Source organism: Brachyistius frenatus, unplaced genomic scaffold (assembly GCF_029030835.1).
Source record: "Brachyistius frenatus isolate BFR_SWC_R1_liver_20210118 unplaced genomic scaffold, ASM2903083v1 Contig_82, whole genome shotgun sequence".
In the NCBI taxonomy this organism is placed as follows: Eukaryota; Metazoa; Chordata; class Actinopteri; family Embiotocidae; genus Brachyistius; species Brachyistius frenatus.
Genome location: NW_027210681.1, coordinates 730,199 through 751,891, shown reverse-complemented (window position 1 = coordinate 751,891; position 21,693 = coordinate 730,199). Strand labels below are relative to the sequence as shown.

Here is a 21,693-nt window from a genome sequence, read left to right as displayed (position 1 = left end):
GAGGACACAAACCGCTTCTGTAAAAGGCAGCACGGCTATAAAGCAAGTGTCCGTCACTGAGTGAGTGAGAGATCAAGGTTACACCGCGACTTTTCAAATTAAAAGCCCTCCAGGTTTCACACAGGGTTTCAGCCATATACCAGGCTTTCACAATAAATGGGTTTTTATTAGTTAAATCTTTTATTAAAACTCTTTATTTGACACTCATCTAACCAGTTTGGCCACACAAGAGTTGTAAGGAAAACATCTGTGCAATTGTAGATATGCTAAGCTTTTCAAAATAAAGCACAACGTCGGAGTTTACTCTCAGGAAGGGAAGCGTGTACTCAAGACCTCTTTTCTCCAGTTTCAAAATATTACATAATTAAATAATGAATATTCATGAACAGAACAAAATAGCACAAATATATTTGTAGAAGTGAGTGCATTAGTAATCATCCGTGTGTCCTCTGTCTGGACTCTTCAGGTAAACATCTGAACACATTACAAGTGATTACCACTTTTACTGATTGCAAACCCACCGTGAGCCAATTTCATGATTTGCAGCGCAGGTTTTGTAATCAGTGTCTTGAACATATTTCTGTTGTGTGTGTACTTGTGTTAAACATCTGATTAGAGTTTGGGTGTTTTTTGTGCTGCAGGTTTAGGCCTAAAAATAAATAAATATAATCATCCCTTTACTTTCTAATGACCCGCAGACGGATTCTCTGTATTCAGGACGGATGCTGTAAGACAATTTAACTCTGGTTTTGGCTTCTGCGTGTGTGTGTGTGTGTGTGTGTGTGTGTGTGTGTGTGTGTGTGTGTGTGTGTGTGTGTGTGTGTGTGTGTGTGTGTGTGTGTGTGTGTGTGTGTGTGTGTGTGTGTGTGTGTGTGTGCAGGCTGTAGGTGTGACAGAATAATAAATGGCTCCAGTATTACAGTGCAGTGAATTCAGACCCAAAATAGGAGGCTGGAGAATATAGCTGGCATGCTAATCCAGTAAAGTGAGGAACTGTATTCGGCTATTTCACCTTTACTTTCAGCGCTACCCCCCCCAAAAGAAAAAAAAGAAAGCTTGGGGTGGAATGATGCCTATAAATCACGGCGTATTTGCAGGCCTCTGCATAAAGACGCAAACAGAAGAACCAGCCGAGAATTTCAAGTGTGTGAAAATCCACTAAACGCGATGAGCATCAGGTTGTTTTTCACCGCGAGGTACCATCTGTGTTTCAGAGACGCGTTACGAGTTTTAAACATCCTGAGAGACGATAATGACTTTAGACTTTTACAGCTCGTTTTGCTGACGTCGGAGATCTTTGAAAATGTTTTCGACAACAAAACATTTTGGAAATTTGAAATGATCCGAATGTGAATGTTAAGGACGCAGATGGAGGCAGCGTCCACATCTGCTGCTGCATTGTTTTTATTGTAATGTTTTCCATGATGACTCAAAACAAACAAATGCAGCCATTTAGAGGCTGATCTTTACAGGTTTTGTTTTGCAGCAACAACTATTGTAAATATCAGTTATTAATGTCCTGATGGGACATTTTCTTTTTTAAACAAACAAACGCAGCCATTTAGCCACATTTTCTAACTCTTCTGTCCTGTTTTGGGCTTGTTGTTGTATATTTTTTACGTATACATTTACGAGATGTTTGATATACAACAAAGGTTAACAGGTCTTCTTGAATCTTCTTTTCTAATGAATGAGGGATTATTTTCAGATGGACCTCCAGAAAACTAAGAAGAAGGAGTGACTTTAGCTAACAACACCGAGATAACTGATGGACACATTTTATTCACTTTGGATTTGATGAGAGAAGTTGAATGGGAGTCTATGGAGCCGGAGGCTTTTTGGAGCCGACCTCTAGTGGCACTCGCTGGTATTGCAGCTGAAGACACTTCTGGATCGGAACCATTTTTCAGATCCGGAAGCTACGAACTCTTTTACACATTTATATACACTATTTACATATGGTTCTCATCTCAAAGATGAAACTACAGACACGCTTCTTATCAATACTGCCGACAGTGTTTTCTGAGGATTATCCAGAGTGAGTGGAAACAGGTAACTGCTGAGTGTTTAAAATGCAATAAAATGTATTCCTGTTGTTGTTTTTTTCAATGCGATCAGCACCACAGAGGAAATTCAACCGACCTCTACTGTAATAGAATCCAAACTCTCGTCGGAGATGGAAGAACGACAGCAAATAACCGCATCAGTCGAAATCACTGGGATTATTGTAATTTGGGTGAACTGACCCTTTAAATTGCATCGTGCACTTACGTATCATTTACATCAAAACTATACAAACCTGCATAAATTGTGAGCCTCGTAATATTAAAATAAACTGCCATGCTCATAGAAATCCCCCCCATCCTCCCCCCCCCCCCAAAAAAAGATTGCATCTTCCTGCCTCGTGCGTCCACGTGTTTTTTCCGATTTGCCTAATACCTGCCTGTTTTCGGAAAAAGTCACATTAGCATGTGGTCCATTTCCATATTTGTCCAGAACACTTCCTGCCTGGCTTCGGAGTCAACTATATTCATAAGGAGAGGCTGACGGAGCCGCCGGGGGGGTTTGGAAACTGTGTGTGCGCGTTTTATTTGCGGTGTGTTTTTTGCTGCGAGGGCCAGCGAGTCCTTCTGTGATGAAAGAGGACCGCAGACGTTCTCGTGTTTTTAATTCCCTCTAAAAAAAAAAAAACTAAACAGGGAAAAAGGGAGAAGGTTTCTTTAAACAGAGAAAATCACACACACAAAAAAAATCTTTTGACTCAGGTTGAAGCTTGTGGTCAAAATTCATTTTAAAATATCTCGACTGAACGTTTCACGAAGACGGATTATTGAACTTGACCTCCTTCATCTAAAAATAAAGATCGGCTGCTTCGTTCTTTTCTTTTCAAGCGGAGGTAAAACGCACCTTTGAAAGTTTGTGCCGGACTCTCATTGGCTGGAAGTGGAAATGTTCTGAGGCCACTGGTTAATGGTTGTTATTCTGCATGTGTGTGTGTGTGTGTGTGTGTGTGTGTGTGTGTGTGTGTGTGTGTGTGTGTGTGTGTGTGTGTGTGTGTGTGTGTGTGTGTGTGTGTGTGTGTGTGTGTGTGTGTGTGAGAGAGAGAGAGAGGGAGATCAACGAGCAGAGTGGAGTGAGTCTTCTGACAGGCCTGTCCCCCGAGTGTGTCATTACAACAACGTGGTCTGACTTCATGCTCGCAAAACACAGAACTGCACACTCATAAAAATCACACACATGAAAGCACACTCCCGTACACCAAAGATGTTGTACACACACACACACACACACACACACACACACACACACACACACACTAGGAAAGTGGTTAAACACAACAACTCTCTCATTAACTTGTATCTGACGTGCTATCAGAGCAGTGCCAACAGCACACACGCATCAGTACACCACCGCAGCTCATTATCAGCACAGACTCTGTGTGTGTGTGTGTGTGTGTGTGTGTGTGTGTGTGTGTGTGTGTGTGTGTGTGTGTGTGTGTGTGTGTGTGTGTGTGTGTGTGCGCGCACAGGCTGAAGTGTGTAATTGTGTCTATCTACACTTTCTTTCTGGGTGAACTAAACTTGCAGGACTGTAGACACACACACACACTCCAGCCTGCACACACACACACACACACACACACACACACACACACACACACACACACACACACACACACACACACACACACACACACACACACACACACACACACACTCTTTTAAATTCTAGTCTTGTTTTCCTGAAAACAGTCGTGGACACACAGTCAGAGACGCGATCTTGCGACCGACCGACTCGTTGTCAGGATGAAGTGAAGATGACGTTGAACGTGTCACCGACAACGAGATCATCTGCAGCTTTTCCGACGGTCCTGAATATTAAAATGCAACTTTGAATCTGCGAGAAGGTGCAATCAAAAAGTTCGGAGACGACTCGTGTTGCACGCGGACAGAAGAGTGATGACCAGAAAGCACGCATCAAATTTGGAGTCGAATGTTCGGGGCAGTAGGAAGAAGTGGGAGTCAGAGCCGGGGGGGAACAACAGTTGTGTTGTTGTAGGTGGGAAACTTGTACGTTTTCAACGTGCTCCGTCATGTGGGGGGGGGGGGGGGGGCACGTTGCCATGGCGCCACGTTTTCTCACAGGAATTTAGTGACTTCCTGGATTTAGAAAGCCGTCTTTCAATAATGACACAGCTTTCAATTTCCAGTTTAGAATCTTTCAGCTCATTGTTTTGGTTTTTCACAACCCACAACTTGTGATTCTGCTCTTATAAACCCAGTTTCTAACACAAGCAGCAGTAATTTCTGGGATAAACCCCGCCCCAAACTGCAGGGAGGCGGAGTTAGCGAGCAGCTTGTGAACACAGAGTCACGGTTTGAATTTCATTCGTCAGCCGACCAAAAACTCGTCTCCCAATGAATTTTAATGATGCTTTGTGTTTGCGTCTAACACTCACATTTCCCATTAAAATTCAATCAGGTGATAATATGTGAATAATTTGTTTACCTCTTGTTCCGCTGCCCTTCAAAAAAACAAAAAACACAAACATCCGTCAATGCAACTTGAAGATTTCTGAGTGTTTCAGTTACAGTGTTGTGAAATATCTGCAGATTGAAGCTGTTTAAAGTCAAAGACACCAGACTCCCGTATCATAACAGACATAATTCACGTGACGACTGCAACAGATCGGAGCACCGTAAACAGAAAGAAGAACATAAAAATAAAAAGAGATGTTTGTAGTTAAAGATTGCCGTTTGAAGAAACGATGAAGGTGGATGTTCCTGCGAGCGTCTGTGAACAGTAACTTTAGTGATTTTTATGACGCTGCGGTATTATTGGATGTGAAATCCCCCCGCCCCCCTCCCGTCATCGCCCTACTGGTAATGATAGTATTATCCTCACTTCCTCCCCGACCTGAGGAGGAGCCCGTCGCCGGCGCTCAGGATTGCTGCGAGTGATCCGTCCGTTTCATCAGCCAGATAACTGTCGCTCCTGCAGAGCAGGAGTGGATGATCCCGCCGAGAAATACCGTTTCACAGCCTTATCGGGCGCAGCGGGGGCTTTACAGGTACACACACAAGTACACACACACACACACACACAGGTACACACACACGTACACACACACACACACACACACACGTACACACACAGGTACACACACACAGGTACACACACACACACACACACACACACGTACACACACGGGTCACACACACACACACAGGTACACACACGGGTACACACACGTACACACACGGGTACACACACGTACACACACGGTACACACACACGTGTACACACACAGGTACACACACGTACACACACGGGTACACACACAGGTACACACACACACAGGAGTGTGTGAGCGGCTCAGCTGACACACCGAATCCACATCAATATTTTCTCAAATATTTTAATGTAATTCGCATTTTTCTGCGTAAAATTGTAGGAATTGTAAAAAATTGCAAATTGAGAAAGAAAAATGCCTTTTTTTTTTTTTTTTTAAAGCACTAGCTGATGAAGGTATAAATTAGTAATCACTTCCTGTGATAATAATCGTGCTGCACAACAACGACTCTTTGGTAATAAAGTGAGTTTTGTTTAAAAAGACGTACTTTATGCCGTCAATACTTTCAGCCACAGTTTTTAGCGAAAAAATTAACCACAGAAATAAGACAAACAGCGTGTGTGTGTGTGTGTGTGTGTGTGTGTGTGTGTGTGTCTCACACCTGTAAGCTGCCACAGAAGTGGTAGATGCCTGGGTCTGTGTTGATGTGGTTGTCGATGGTGTTGGGGTTGTTGCGTTCGCGGCTCCTCTGGTAGGGGGTGGTGGTGGAGGTGGTGGTCTGGACGGGGGACATCGGCTGCCACACGCCGACGTCCGTCCCGTTCCCGAAGGCCTGGATGGCGTTACCTGCAGAGGTCAGAGGTCAGGGACCAAACTTTAAATCTATCCAGAAGCACAAATCTTGCTTGTTTTTTTTACGATCTCTCGTTGGTGGTAAAGTTTGGGTTTATACGACAGAAGCGGGGTCAGTTTAGCACCGAGCTGGGTTCCCCTCGTGTAAATAAAACTGTATATCGCACAAGTCCAAAACCACAATTAAAGCAGCGGTAGAAGGTACTTAGGTTTTTTTGTTATCACTTCCCTCCATTATAAATTCACCGCACTGTCAAAAACCTGAGTGCTGATGTGGCTATTTACCATTAGAGTCCATTAGCGGCCCTATTAATAGCTTTTTCTATGGCTTTGATGTAAAACACACACACACACACACACACACACACACACACACACACACACACACACACACACACACACACACACACACACACACACACACATCAGAGGAAAGCTGAGCTTCACAGAGCTGCTGTTTGAACGTAATCATATTCTCTCCTCCTACAGTGAATTATGACCCTGATACGTGTGGTGAAGGAAAACAGAGCTCATCTGCATAACGACTCTTTAACCCCACTGAAATAGTCATACATACATGTGCAGAATCACACAGGTTATGTCTGTATGACGTAGCCACATCTTTGACAAATTTAAATATTAAAAACAGTCAAATTAACACGACTAACAGTGTCGATGATTCATTTAATCTGGGTTTAAAAATGATTGCATACATTAATGAGATGCTTTGTGACATTTGTAAATAATAATGTGCAAATACAAAGCTGTAATTTTGATTGTGTTCTGTTAAAATATTAAATGTTTACATGCAGTTTATTCCCTTTATTCAAGCAGTAACCCATCAATCTTTTTCTTTGAGTATTATTGGCTCAATCTGATTTGATTGATTGGTCCTCTGATTATGATGTCGACAACAGTCAGATTTGTTCTGAAATCTGTCAAGAGACACTCGATCAGAAGATATTCATCACTAAAGGAATCACTGCAGCTGAGCTTTTTGCGGTTTCCACGTCTGTAGAAACAACCGAAACCATGACAACGCAGGAAGAAGAGCTGGTAAAATAAAGAGAGGAGGACCAAGCACAGGACCCTGAGGGACGCCACGGCGATTACAAGTTTTGGTTATATGGATGTCTGTCAGTGAGGTTGGATGTTCACCGGACGCACCGGGTTCTGGTACGAGGAGTTTTATTGTTAACAGTAAAGTTGAAAGTGTCTTTCCGTGTGAATGGATTTGCTGACTCGACACCAAACAAATCTTTAAGTCTGAAAGTTGCATCGCAGGGCCGGAGGAGGTCATGCAGACGTGCCGGTCGGATGATTGATGGCAGGTATTTCTCCCGTGAGTGAACCTGCCCTCATGGTCTGTGTGTGCTCGGCCTCTCAGCAAGTTAATAATTAAATTCCTGTTGCAACTTTGACAGACAGCCGTTAGAAAAATGCGGATTTCTCTAAGAAATAAATCAACTTTACCTCATTTTTTTTTTTTTTTTTTTTTTTTTTTTTACATCTGCGATATTAGTGTAGCAGTACAGGAGAATATTGAACTGGACCGAGTCCAGAACTACTGAACAAAAACATGGTCTCATCCTGCTCTTCCTTCTGATTAAACTCTTCCAGACCCGGAAAAGAACCTTTGAGTTGGTTGCACTCTGCAAATTTAATAAATCTGACTATTAATCTTGGAATAAGTAAAGTCAGGAGACTCCCTCGCTTTCTCCTGCTCTCCATCTCCCTCACAGACAAACATAATTTCATAAGTGCTTTCATTTATGTGGAGTCTATGAAGCTGTAAAGGTCATTACTGCCGTTTGTGTGGCGGTTTATTAGAGTTGACAATCACGGAAAAGAAAAGAGAAAGAAAAAAGGGATGATTGTATTTAATTCACCACAAGTTCGGGACGTTAATTTCTGTATTTTTGTTTTAATGTTTTGTTTGATATTTTCCAAGTGCTGAGAAGAAAAAAAAAAAAAAAGCTTTTCAAAAGTGCTGGCACTCACATCTGAGATGCAACATTCAGCACAAAATAAGTCACCTCTGTCGATATCCTGCAGCCCTGACGGCTGCGACTTCGCTCATAAGTGAGCGTGTGCATGTTTAATTTTCGCTTATGTGCGTCGCTGCTGGCTTTGTGTCGAGGCGGCAGAAGGCTGACGAGCGCATTGCGAGCGTTGATGGGCTCTTTTTCTTCCGTCTCCTAATTACGCAACGCGAACAAACGGCGAGTTTGCGTGTCAGATTCAGGATGTCAGACGTGCGTGTGTGTTCAGTTTGTGTGTTTCTGTTATTCCAAATGAAATGAGTCGCCTCCGGCAGGTGGAAGTCGTTCGGTGTTCGGTTCACTACAATAACCAGACGTTTGTTTGGAGATCGAAATCAATTTTAAAATTACAAAACAAATTACAAATAATTATAGAGCGAGTGTATTTTTTTTTTTTTTTATTTTAGAGTCATTTACTCACCAGATAATAAATGACCTTCGTCCGGTTACCGGAAGTGGAAACTAAAATGTGCTTTCTGCTCACATATAACAGTTACGAGGCATTTTATTTATTTATTTATCGCAAGTTTTTATGGCTTCACCTCACTCCATGCAGATTAAACTTCGAGGAGTGAAAGTATTACTTTAAGGGCACAGCACTAATCCTTCAGGACATTTGCATAATAAACCCAGAGACTCTGCTGCTGTTTACTCAGGATGCATTAAAAAAACACAAAAACAACAATGCAGCGCTCCTGTTGACTGAACAAACACACTGATCTACAAGATATACTGAGAGTACTGGGGTTATATCACCAAACAAACACACACATTTGTACACGAGGTCCTTTACGAATGCTAATGTTAAAAGTGTTGTTTTTTAAGAATTAAATCCCATGTATTTGTACATCAGGGGGCGCTAGTGAGTCAGTGTCGCGTCCAGGCAGTCTGACTTCAGTTTGGTGTTTCACTGGAATTTGCGACCAATCAGATTCTGACCGGCAGGTTTGGTGAGGCTGGTCGGACTCACCGTACCATCTTGTGGTACAAAATGGTATTACGAGACAGGCGCTAGCTGGTTAGCACGCTAACTTCAGCAGCTGCCTACTGCGACACAACACTCAAACGTCTCAAAGTTATAATAACAGCACCTTGACCAACAATATAACAAATAGCGAAATAAAATTCATGTTAATTGAAATATTTGAGGTTGTTTGTGGCTCAAAAAGTGGCAAATAGTCAAACTTCCAAAAATAACTCCTCAGTTTCAAGGTCAGAAGTCACATTTCTAAAGAACAAAGCTCCAAACATTCATTTCACCTTCATGACACGATATCATCTTCCCGCCGAGGCACGTGTTGGTGTTAGCGGATGTCTACATTACCGCTTTATCTCACTTTACATGTTCCAGGTTTGTTGTAACACTAGGATTATGTTAGACGGCGTGACCTTTGCATACTGAGAGAAACGGGGAGGCATCGCGCCGGAGGAGCTTTGAATACATTTTACAGCTCCGGTGTCTTCTTCAGGAATATTAAAGCGGCGGATCCGAACCTCACGGAATAACTCGGATAAGTTGGAAGATGAATTCCACATTATTCCAAAAACAAATGTTTTTAAGGGGACAACAACTTGCAAACTACTGAATTAAGAGCAGATCAATTCAACTATGTCCATCTGTCGTGTGAGTTCAGAAAAATCCAGCGACCAGCTCAGTAAATTCTTTGTCCGACAAAGAATCAAAAATGAACTCCAGCCTCGGAACAGAAAGTCCTCTGTTTTTTTTCTTTCTTTTCATATTAGCCTCTTTCTGTCTGTTCGCTTTCTTTTATTTCTTTTTCTCTGAGTTTCTCGCTAGTCATGACCCTGTAGCCGGGCGTGTGTCAGGCTCTTCAGAGTTGTCAGTTCCAGTTACTGCTGAGCAAGCTTAATGAGAGGAGAAAGAGGGAGGGCATGAATGGAGGAGGAGGAAGAGGAGGAGGAAGGAGGAGGAGGAGGAGGAGGAGGAGAAATGGAGACAAAAGAGGAGATGGGACGACGATGCAGAAAAAGAAGTGAGATGGAGCACGAGAAGGGAGGAGAGCGAGCGAGAGGAAGGAGTTGTAATGGGAGAAATAAGGGAGCGGCGGAGGAACGAGGAGAAGAAGTGAGGCTGATAATGAAAAGATTCCTCCTGTCTGCTCGTCACTCGACTCCCAACAGAGCGAATGAACGCAAATAACGGATGTAAAGACGGAGGTTCATTTAACCCACATTAAGCCTCATGTCCATCTCACACTGATAATGAAACACACAAAATCACGCCGCTATATACAGAAATGTGCATTAAGTGTCACACACACACACACACACACACACACACACACACACACACACACACACACACACACACACACACACACACACACACACACTGACTCCAGCAGCCCTTATTATCTACACTAGACCGACCTCGTTAACCCCAACTGGTTAAAAAGACAACAGAGCAGAGAAAACATGACAAGGAGGGAGGAGGAGGAGGAGGAGGAGGAGGAGAAGGAGGAGGAGGAGGAGCTGAAAGGGGAGAGGGTGGAGAGGGAAGTGGGGGGGGTAATAAAAGAGAAGACAAATGAGAGTAAAAGAGAGGCGAGTTGGTGAAAATGAGGCTGCGTCTTGTCGGCGTTTTCTCATCTGCTAACTGCCACTCTGACGGAGGAAAATCCAAACCGCCCACTTGTCTGTTCTTCATGGTGACGGCAGCTTGTTATCCTCAGCTCACGCCGTCCGGACACGCCGACCACTTAGCCGCTCGACACAGGTGTCTCGCGGTCAATTGCTTCGTCAATCAAATGCCTAATTGATTCATTACCACGGCAACGGCGCAGCTCGAAGGCTGAGGATTCGAAAGACGACTTTAAAGCGACCAGAACCCGTAATTTTACAATAATAATGTATGATATTGTAATTTGAAATATTTCGCAGCTTCGCTCGACTTTCACGAAGCTTTATAGCAAAGTTTCCGTTCATTTACTGTTTTTGGTTCACTTTGGTAGCCGCTCTTATTTTGGCAGCAGCCGGGAAATGATATCAACAAAAGGAGCTCTAAGAGCCCATTGGACACTTCCTGATCAGCTGATTAGCTGGAGAGCCAAATATTTCCAACTGGTGACAGTGGAGACCAAAAATAGAGCAAAACAAACCCAAAGAGAAGACTGGTTTATATTCACCTTGTGACCTGAAAGTCAAAGATGATGTTGATCTGAACGTGGAAATAAGTTTGTTTTATCTTAACGATGATACGTCAATGCTGCGTTCACATTTTTTCTGCTCGAGTGGCCAAAAAATAAAAATCCTTTGTAGATTTTAAAGTCGGATGATGTGAGATGTTCTCAGACAAAAACATCATCTAGTCTGAGTCAGTTTGTAGAAAACATTTAGTATTTCTCCGTTTAATTTCCTCGCACATGCCGGTAAAGTGAAGTATGAAACCCACGTCATCGTATTCCTACGACTCCTGAACCCGACACGACCCGAGAGGACTCACCGCTCGGAAAAAACACTTTGTTAAAGTGCTGTTCAAGAGCTTCTTTTTTTCCTTTTCTTTTTTCAACATGTTACTCAGATAAAAATCACAAGCTTCACTTTGGCCTTTGATCGAGTTATTAATGGTCTTTACATCAATTAAGAAAAAGCTCATTCCCACCGACACCCCCCAAAAAAAAGTGTCAGTTGAGGGTGGATTAAAGTAAAACATGTCAAGAGAGCGAAAGATGAATATTCAACTGGACATTTGTTCTGGGGTGTTTTACAAACCTTTACCTCCACTCATGTCTGCATCTCCTCTCCAAACTGCCTTTTATGCTCAGATAAAGCAGATGAGAGATGTTTGAACCCATCATCTGCCCCCCCCCCCACCCCCCACATGGGAATCAATGCACGATCACATTACATTTAAAAACGGTGTTGTGGAGGACGGCGACGGCCGACTGACACCGAGTGGACGATCACAACCGGACGGCTTATCGCCCCGTGAGTCCTGCAACGAGTCGAGCTCGGCTAGAAATAGGTGTGTTTATATGTGGAACAAGAGTCAGAGAGAGGCTGTGTGTGTGTGTGTGTGTGTGTGTGTGTGTGTGTGTGTGTGTGTGTGTGTGTGTGTGTGTGTGTGTGTGTGTGTGTGTGTGTGTGTGTGTGTGTGTGTGTGTGTGTGTGTGTGTGTGTGTGTGTGTGTTTGAGGATGGGTTTTGTTAATTAAAGTTATTCTGTAAGAGGATGAAGAAGCCGCTTTCTGTCAAAAGATCTGGAGCGGTAGTTTCTGCTGCAGCGCACAGGACCTCACACACACACACACACACACACACACACACACACACACACACACACACACACACACACACACACACACACACACACACACACACACACACACACACACACACACACACACACACACACACACACACAGTGCTGCAATGGGACTGCTTTCTCTACAATGCAGCGGGATAACAATGCAAAGCATGGCAATGGGATATATTTGGGAAGAGAAGGAGAGACAGGAGAAGAAAAGGAAGATGATAAAAGTGCAGAAGAGGAAGAAAAAGAAAAAAAAAGAAAAGAGCAGCAGAAGCAGAGTGGATGGAAATAGACGGTAACGGTGCAGAACTCAGAGGAGCAGATAAAGACTAAGAAAATGTGGAAAAAACACCGAATATATAAGCTGTGTGGAGGGAGAACTTACGGAGGCAGGTGTTCTCTGTGAAAAACTCGGTGAACCTGTCGCACTCGTCCTTGTTGTTGCCGCTGTTGCTGCAGTCGCAGTACGGCGACACGCTGATCTTGGGCGAGCGCAGGTAGTTGGGCGTCATCACGGTACCTGCGACAAGTCGGGACACAACCGGACATCGGTGCGCTCGTCTGATTCACGTGAACCACAAAACTCATTCACTTTATTTCAAACCCTTTTTACGAGTCAGTTTTTCATCCCGTGTCGAGTGATTTGATATGAAATGAAATCACGCTTGTGTTTATTTCTCTTTCTCTGGTTTCCGTGTGCAGGACGAACGCAGAGCGGTGGACTTTCTGCAGCGTGCCGAGAAGCCGGAGTGAAGAATGGGCTTCCTCTCTGTGAGGGAAAGTAAATAGCTTCAGTCAGTGATTTCTCACTCCCCCAATGGATCGCTCCCTCACGCTGGCCGCACTCCAACTCACGGGCTTTTTGTTTTGCAGTAGGAAGAATGAATCGGCTCTATATATGTGGACAGAGTAGTGTGTGTGTGTGTGAGGGTTGGTTTAGGTGACTTGCGAGGACGCGGCTCTTTGACAGCTCTACTGTGGCGGTGAGCGTATGAAGGAGCGGAGAGAGACCGTCTGGTTGGGGAACATTAGGACTGAGGCTGGAGAAATAAAGCTCGGTTGTTTGTCCTTAATTTCCATCAAGTTCAACTGTGACTTCGCTAAAAATGAGTCCAACCGTAGAAACATGAGATCAAACAGGTGAGACACACGTTCAAGTGTTCGTAGCTTCAGGTCTGTAAGATGGTTCTGATCCAGAAGTGTCTTCAGCTGCAATACCAGCGAGTGCCACTAGAGGTCGGCTCCAAAAAGCCTCCGGCTCCATAGACTCCCATTCAACTTCTCTCATCAAATCCAAAGTGAATAAAATGTGTCCATCAGTTATCTCGGTGTTGTTAGCTAAAGTCACTCCTTCTTCTTAGTTTTCTGGAGGTCCATCTGAAAATAATCCCTCATTCATTAGAAAAGAAGATTCAAGAAGACCTGGTTTTGGGGGCGTGTCTGTTTGATTGACAGGCCTGTGGTGCAGTCAGGTTACAGCTATTGGTGGGCGGGATGTAGTATCGTCAGGTTTCAATCAGATCAATCAGATCCACCACTGGCTCCTCCCCCAGCTCGTCCAAATATGGTCACTTCCTGCTCCAAACTGCTCTGAACTAGCAAGATGGTGACGGACAGAATCTGAACTGGAGGCTTCATAATGTTCACAAACCAACGATGACATCACTGATGGATGATGACATCACTGATGGATGATGACATCACTGATGGATGATGGTTGTTTAGTAACAACTGATATCAAGCAATCGAAACAAAAGTAAAATCCAAGTAGAAAAAAAGCTACCTCCTTCACCCCTCCCCACCTCCTCCGGGGTGATTACTATGAAGTGTTTGTGTGAACTCACCGATCAGACCCGAGTACGAGAGGAGGCAGTCGGCGTAGTTCTCCTTCAGACAGCCTGACAGCGAACGAGGCTCCGGCTGGCAGTTGACAAAGAAGTCAGCGAGTCGTGATCTGAAACACAGATAAAAAAAAAACAACGTTTCAAAGCCACTCAGGATTCGACCTCTAATATGTATTTCAGATGGCCGATGTGTCCTGTAAACGAGCGTCCCGCTGGAAGTCGTTTTTTCCTGAATTCAATTAGCCGTATTAAGATGACCCTCTTACGGCTCGTCTACATCCTGGAGGGAACGAGGCCGAAGGCAATTCTCCACCCGAGTCTGTTCTGTTTTCATTTCACTGCCTGAACAAACGTTTGTTTACTCTATTCACCACAGGGAGCAGCGACTTGTGAAATGGAAATTGGGGTTTTGGATTCCAGAAGAATTCACCATCTGAAGTGAGATTAAGTGTGATATACTGCCTCAAAAAAACCTTTCATGTCACCTTTTGGACTCAAACATCTCAGAGGGAAAGTCACCGTATTCCCAGCGGTAAACGCTCTGCTCCTATGTAGCCGCCTTTTTACCTTCGCGGTTGACTTTGCTTTCCAATTTTTCTGCCTCCCATTCAGTCACACTTCGCTGGAGGCGGCGCTGCCGTGAAGGTGCTCGGGGTTCAGTGTGTTTCCCAAGGACACCCTGGGATGTGGAGAGGAACCGAGGTCCAGTTCTACCATCTGAGCCGCAGTTACCCGATCTGGATCTTATTTCTGAAGGTTTACTGATCAGTCATCGTTGGTACCGAGTGAATGTTTATTTTTCCCAAATTTGAACAAATCCCCTCAAGCCATTCTTTACATGTTACGTTTACAAGAACAAGACGGGAACATGAGGTCACAGGGACTTTGACCTTTGACCACCATACTCTCATCAGTTCATCTTTGAGGCCAGGTGAACAGTTGCTCTACATTTGAAGAAATTCCATCTGAGGCGTTCCTGAGATATCATGTTCGTGTGAATGTGTTGAATTGGGGGTCACAGTGACATTGACCTTTGACCCCCAAAATTGAATCAGATCATCCTCGGTATCAAGTGAATGGTTTTGCCAATTTTGACCAACTTCCCTGAAGGCGTTCTTGAAATATCGCGCGTTCACGAGAACGGGACGGACAACCCGAAAAAACGGAATCTTAAAATCTGAACCCGAGAATCTCATCGATCCTGCGTCGTTTAAATTTATCCTCTTTATGTGAAACTGAAAACAAAACAAACAAACAAAACAAACTCCACAAACACAGGTGTTGAAATTTCGATTCAGCAAGTCCAAAACAGATTTCTGTGTTTATCTGAATGTGAAGCCTGAAAACTAAATTCACATCTCTGATATAAAGTTTTTGTTATAATTTACTTCGACACTGTTGGTTTGGTTTTCATCTGATTTTTACTTTTTATTTTTAAAGTTGTGACATCACCGTCTCTTTCCAAGGCAAACCGTACGATTAGCACAAACAGTACGAGGCGCACACACACACACACACACACACACACACACACACACACACACACACACACACACACACACACACACACACACACACACACACACACACACACACCAAGTATTCAGCTGCTAATTTGACTGTTTAATGCAGGACGCTGCCACATAATGGACGACCCCGTGTGCAGACGTCGACCCCGGGCCCCCCCTCCCCCCCGACACCATATCAAATCATAAGGACTATAATTACCAGTTTCCCATCTGTACATCTCACACCGCTGAGAGTCCTGTTAGCCGTATAAATAGAACATTTTTAACTCTCACATCCTCTGCAGTGAAACATCATGTTATTACAGTCCTGTGCAGCAGGTTAGTAGCTGGGGGAAGAAATATAGTTCATGTTTACGTCTTTTAAATCTGTGTGGAGCGTTAACTGATCGAAGACGGCTCCCGTAATGAGCGAGAAACAAGAAGAAGAACTGATTTTCAGAAAATGAAAGCCGATGGATACGTGTCCGACCTGCAGATGTAGTTGGTCTTGCAGGACGCCTGCAGCTCCAGACAGTTGGGTTTCTGCTTCTCTTCGTAGGAGCAGACGGGGACGATGGTCTGACGCCGGCGTTCGGAGCACGCCGTCTGGTCGCTGATCGGGCACGAGCAGAACAACATGCCGTAGCTGTGCTTCGGAGGAACCTGCGGAGGACGAGACGACAGCGCCACGATGAAGAGGGGAAGAAGACAGCTCGTCTTTTGTGGTTTCAGAGACGTTTCTTAGAAAAAAAATGTGTTGATCAATTTCCTGCATTTCTGTATTTTGCCACTGTATTTTATTTCTTAAACTACTCTGCAACTTTTATTCTATTTTGAGCTTGTTTAATGATTTAATGACTGTTTTTAATGTTTCAATCAATGTTCTTAATTGTTTTCTTTTGCCTCATGTTTTGATGTTTTTAATGGTTTTATATGAAACACTTTGAATTGCCTTGTTGTTGAAATGTGCTCTACAAATAAACTTGCCTTGCCAAGAAATCCTCTCTGTTGCTAGGGTGGTTGCTAAGGGTCGGACTACGTCCTGCAGTAGTAAACATTGCGTACGTATAAGAGGCTGCTGATTGTTTTCCAGTTGTTTGTCATGGAAATGAAGAAACAAAACAGTTTTACATTTTGAGAGCAAATTAAAAACCATTTACTGCAAATTTGAAGAAACCAATAAGGAGAATTTGATGCCATTGTTTTCATTCTGCTGCCTACTTGACATTGCTTCAATACAATAAGGCTTCAATAAACTGTGACGCTAATATGTCGGACGGCAGTGCAGATGGATGCAGAGCTGTGACAGTCGGGCTACAACAGAAGAATGTAATCACAGTTTTATCTCCGACACAAAGAAAAACTCGAAGCTTCGGGCTGAAAAAAACAACGAAAGAACAACACCACGACACATCACACAAAGATGAACTATGTCATACATTCTTTGTAGTTTTATATTTATTCATATTGCGGCTCAGTCGAGGCAGTGCCAGCAAAGTTATTCCAAAAGGGGACATCACAGGAGCTCGGGTGTAATTACAACGCTTGACGTCGGGCGTTTTTTTTTTTTTTTTTTTTTTTTACAATATGGAACAAAGAGCGAAAACATCTTTTGTGTTTGATGACTGAATCAATGTCAGAGCTCGGCGCTGGGAAAAAGACCCCCCCCCCCCAAAAAAAAGGCCCGCATGATTATTTATTGTGATTTTTGACAACTTATCCACTTCAAAATCGCTGCTCCTTTTGAAGCAGGTCCTTTGTGCTGGACATTCGGCTTTTATCAGATATCAGTCGTTTGGAAAACCTCCTGTGTGTGTGTGTGTGTGTGTGTGTGTGTGTGTGTGTGTGTGTGTGTGTGTGTGTGTGTGTGTGTGTGTGTGTGTGTGTGTGTGTGTGTGCTTTTCTATATATTTTTTTCTCTTTCTGTGATAAGGTCGTGTCGGCGGGTGCCTCGCCTTGTCGAAGAACTGCCGCAGGGCCTTGTGGCACTTCCTCCTGTTGCAGACCTCGGCGGTGGAGACCCGGCTGGTGCACGGGCTGATGTAGGCCGAGCGGTACTTCTTGCACGTGTCGTTCAGGTTGCAGGCCTTGGCGGCGTTGAGGCAGTTATTCTCTCGGGCCACCGCGGGTTCACCTGGAGACGAGGAGACGAGGAGACAAGGGGAGGAAAAAAAAAAATAGAGACGAAAGGGTTACAATTTCATCGAGATGTTCTTGGTGGTTTCTTTTCCTCAAACGAAAGACGAAAGCAGGCAAAGAGATAACCGGATTAAATAAAGATATCATGCAAGATTTCATAAGAACTTTCTGCATCAAAAACAACCGTTAAAGTGCAATAGTTCATTAGAGAGTTGTGAGATGACATCTTAACTTAAATGTCACGGTTTTTGATGCAACCACCATTTCTTTGGGACTTTAAGATGCTAAAATAAAAAAAATAAATCACGGATCCAAACCAAAAACCAAACACCTGTGAGACGTAGCTTTCGATGGTGTCAGATCCGTCTCATAATTCATAAACGCGTATTTCCAATGGTCACAAATATTTATTGTTTCAAATATATGTAATTATAAATGAAAGTTGATCAAATTCACATATAAACGCAGTGAAGTTCACAAAATAAAAGCGCATCCATATGAGCAGATGCCGTTCAGTTTTAATGATGCTCTGATTTTCTTCACGCAGTCTACTTGTACTTTCAAAGTTAATAATGCAGACAAACTATTTCCAAAGCGACTTGTTTATTTCATGTCTTTATGTAAGAATTACATGTCAAAATCACATCTTTTTTTTTTTTTACACTAAAAACATTTGATCTGAGAGGCTCAAACACAAACAACACACCTACAGATCCCATCATCACTCAACAAAGGCTGCAGCGTTTCCACAACACGGTATCGAAATAAAGAGAGGCGGCGGCGTAATGATGCTCTCTCAAATTTAGTAAACAACCCGGCAACGCAGTTGTCTTTCAGTGTGTGTGTGTGTGTGTGTGTGTGTGTGTGTGTGTGTGTGTGTGTGTGTGTGTGTGTGTGTGTGTGTGTGTGTGTGTGTGTCAACGCCAGATCTCGTCTCACTTCCTGCTTCGCCTGAATCAAACAGCTTCTCCTCATCCACATGGCCTGTATGTATGTATGTATGTATGTATGTATGTATGTGTGTGTACACTGTACATGTCTGTGAAGAGCTCCTATAGTGATCAGTCTCCCGAGCGCTGCCTTGCTCATCAGTCAGCCGGCACTAATTGCCTGTATTCTCCTCCATCCACCATTAATTCATATTTTTATACACTTCTTCCCCTTTTTAGTGAAAACGGAGCAAAAAAACAAACAAAAAAAAAATTTTTTTTTTTCTTTCTTCTCTCTCTCTCTCTAACGAGCTTCAATTAAAATGGGTGAAGCCCGTCGTGACAAACATACAGAAGTGTGTAAGTGTGTGTGTGTGTGTGTGTGTGTGTGTGTGTGTGTGTGTGTGTGTGTGTTAGCGAGTCCACGAACCGATCGGCAAAGCAAACTGTGTTAATAAGATGCAACACATCAAGGCGTGGGAGGAGAGAGGAGAGGGGGAGGGAGATTAAAAGGGACACAAATACATGCGAGGGTGGGGGGGGGGGTGAACTGACAATGTATTAATTGCTAACCGGGCGGATGCTGTTTGAGGAGGAAAAAAAAATGATGCCGACTCACTCGTTTGGCTGAATTTGTCCTGTTACTTTCGTTTATTTTTTATTTTTTAACTTTGTCCTCAATTTTGGCCCTCTTCCCTTCCCTTCACTTGCCCCGCCCCCTTTCTCTCTCTCCTCCCTGGTGGCCCCGCCTCCTTTTGGGCCACACCCTCCCCCTGGTTCGGCACTTCGAACACCTCTGGAAGATGAACTCAAAAGAAAAAGGGGGTGCCAAATTCAATCTTATGCAACGACGCACACACAAATAAATAAAAGTAAAATGCTCATTATATTGCAGGAAGTTGCACATGTTTTATTGGAGATTCAGCTGTGGAACAAACTGCCTGTAGATATCAGGGAAGCTAGCTCAACAAATACTGCTAAAACAACATATCAAACTTTTAAAACGCCTCATTTCATTTCCATATTTTGTTAAATGTTCCTTTTATATTAGTTTTCATGTCCATGTATGAAAGGTGCTATCCAAATCTAGTTTATCGTTATTTATGTTTATTTATTTTTTGCGTGTTCTGGTCGCTACGGCAACCGCATGATGCATAACGAGTGGATTAGTTACGTTTCAAGAGTTTTCAAAAGCATTTCGAATCACAAACGTCTGACCAGCAAAGGCTTTAAATAAACGGGTTTTTTTATCCATAATCTGAGCGCCTGAATTTAGTTTTTTGTGACCATTGAGCTTCAAAACGAACCCGACGGATTCCCGGATCCACATACTGACCTTTTCGCCTCTGTATCACATTTATATATCAGATTTGCTTCGATAACTTCAGCCAATACGACACGCAGCAACAACAAAGCTTTACAGTATGTGATGCTCCGTCATCCTCCCTGACCGGAGGAACTCGCTGCTCGGCCATCCGTCTTCATGATTTCTAAACTGTAGAAATGTGACAGCATCAAATCTCTTCCAAACTATTCCCTCAACCGCTTTTCATTTGAAGAGAAAAATCAGGCCGTGCACTTGTGAAATCACGTTTTAGTTTCAAGCCTGGAAAACCCGTGTTTCATTTTTCTTGACGGGATTTTTTTTTTTAGCTTTCAAGTTGCGGCGAAATATGTCATCATCTAAAGATGAACGATGATGGATTTCAGAGGTTTCATTCATCTATTTACATGTAAGAGTTTTTCTTCAGAAGTTTTGCTTCTTATTCTTTTTTTTTACTTTTCATGCAGTTTAGAGGGATGAGAGTTCATTTCTGTAGCTACCATTTCCAGAGCTCCCCTAAACGCCTCACACGCACGATACCGTCAATTTTCCAACGCTCCCTGAACGCCTCCTCGTGTAGGTCATCGATAGGCGCCAACTAGCCGGCCGTGCAGGAGAAGCCACCGGTCAGGGTCGGACAATATGGAGCCAAAAATTAGCAAAGTTTTGTATAAACGTAGCAAAAAGTTTTTTGGTTGTTTTTGTGACACAATAAAGATTAAAAAGTAATTTGGTCTGTGACATCAAAATATGAAAGTTCAGCACTGAATCTTTCCAGCATTAAATCATTTCCTGTACATGTATGTGTGTGTGTGTTGTGTTGCATTGGCACACACACACACACACACACACACACACACACACACACACACACACACACACACACACACACACACACATGCACACACACACAACACCCCTACCTATATCCATCCCCCCCCTTCAGTGTCGTTGGTACACACACACACACACACACACACACACACACACACACACACACACACACACACACACACACACACACACACACACACACACACATCTGCTGAACTCCCCCTGCACTCCTGGCAGATGGCATTGTCTTTCAAAAAACCCGCAGAAACACACACACATTTGTTCACACACGCAGACTGTGCGCTCTGACAGGGCCCACACAGGGTTAGGAGGGCCGGGGCCATCTGGAGGCGCCCCCCCCCCCCGGCCCCCCTCGGCGGGCTCATGTTTCCGATCCAGCCTCAAAATTGATTATCATGTCGCCTGTTTCCTCCAGTCCCGCTGCCACTCCTCCCTCCCTCCACCCCCCCACACCTAATTTCAATTACCACAGGGTCGAATCCTGACCTCGGCCCCCCTCCACCACTCCTCAGGTCCCTCTCTTCTTTGTCTTCCCTCCTTTCTCTTCTCTGCTGTCTGTGCTCCTCTTTCACTTTCTTTCCTTCTCCATCACCATCAATCCGTTCTCCAAACTTCCCGTCTCATTTATTTCTGCAGCATCCTGTCTGTGGAGGCCCGACGAGGGTCGATCAATAAAGGTCCGAGACTGCTGCTGGTGCCCGTGGACGGAGCAGCAGAAAGGTGGAACCCTGACGAGGAACTGGTGCAAATTTCGGCGCTCGATCATCATCGGTTCCCGAGTTACACAAGTTTTTTTGCGAACAGCGGACCGAGTTTGCGTCGGCGACGATTTACGCACCCGAAGCCTGAAAGTG

General features: G+C 43.8%; 1 protein-coding gene across 1 annotated transcript in view; it reads right to left on the bottom strand.

Annotated features, from left to right (window-relative positions):
- gfra1a (gdnf family receptor alpha 1a) overlaps nt 1–21,693 on the bottom strand; it is an 83,320-nt gene that overhangs the window by 5,785 nt on the left and 55,842 nt on the right. Inside the window, exons 4-8 of the mRNA XM_069709307.1 lie at nt 17,548–17,726; nt 16,083–16,255; nt 14,085–14,194; nt 12,626–12,760; nt 5,736–5,920 (exon numbers count right to left, since the gene is read on the bottom strand). Coding sequence (XP_069565408.1) covers nt 5,736–5,920; nt 12,626–12,760; nt 14,085–14,194; nt 16,083–16,255; nt 17,548–17,726 — 782 coding nt within the window. The remainder of the gene's footprint in view (nt 1–5,735; nt 5,921–12,625; nt 12,761–14,084; nt 14,195–16,082; nt 16,256–17,547; nt 17,727–21,693) is intronic.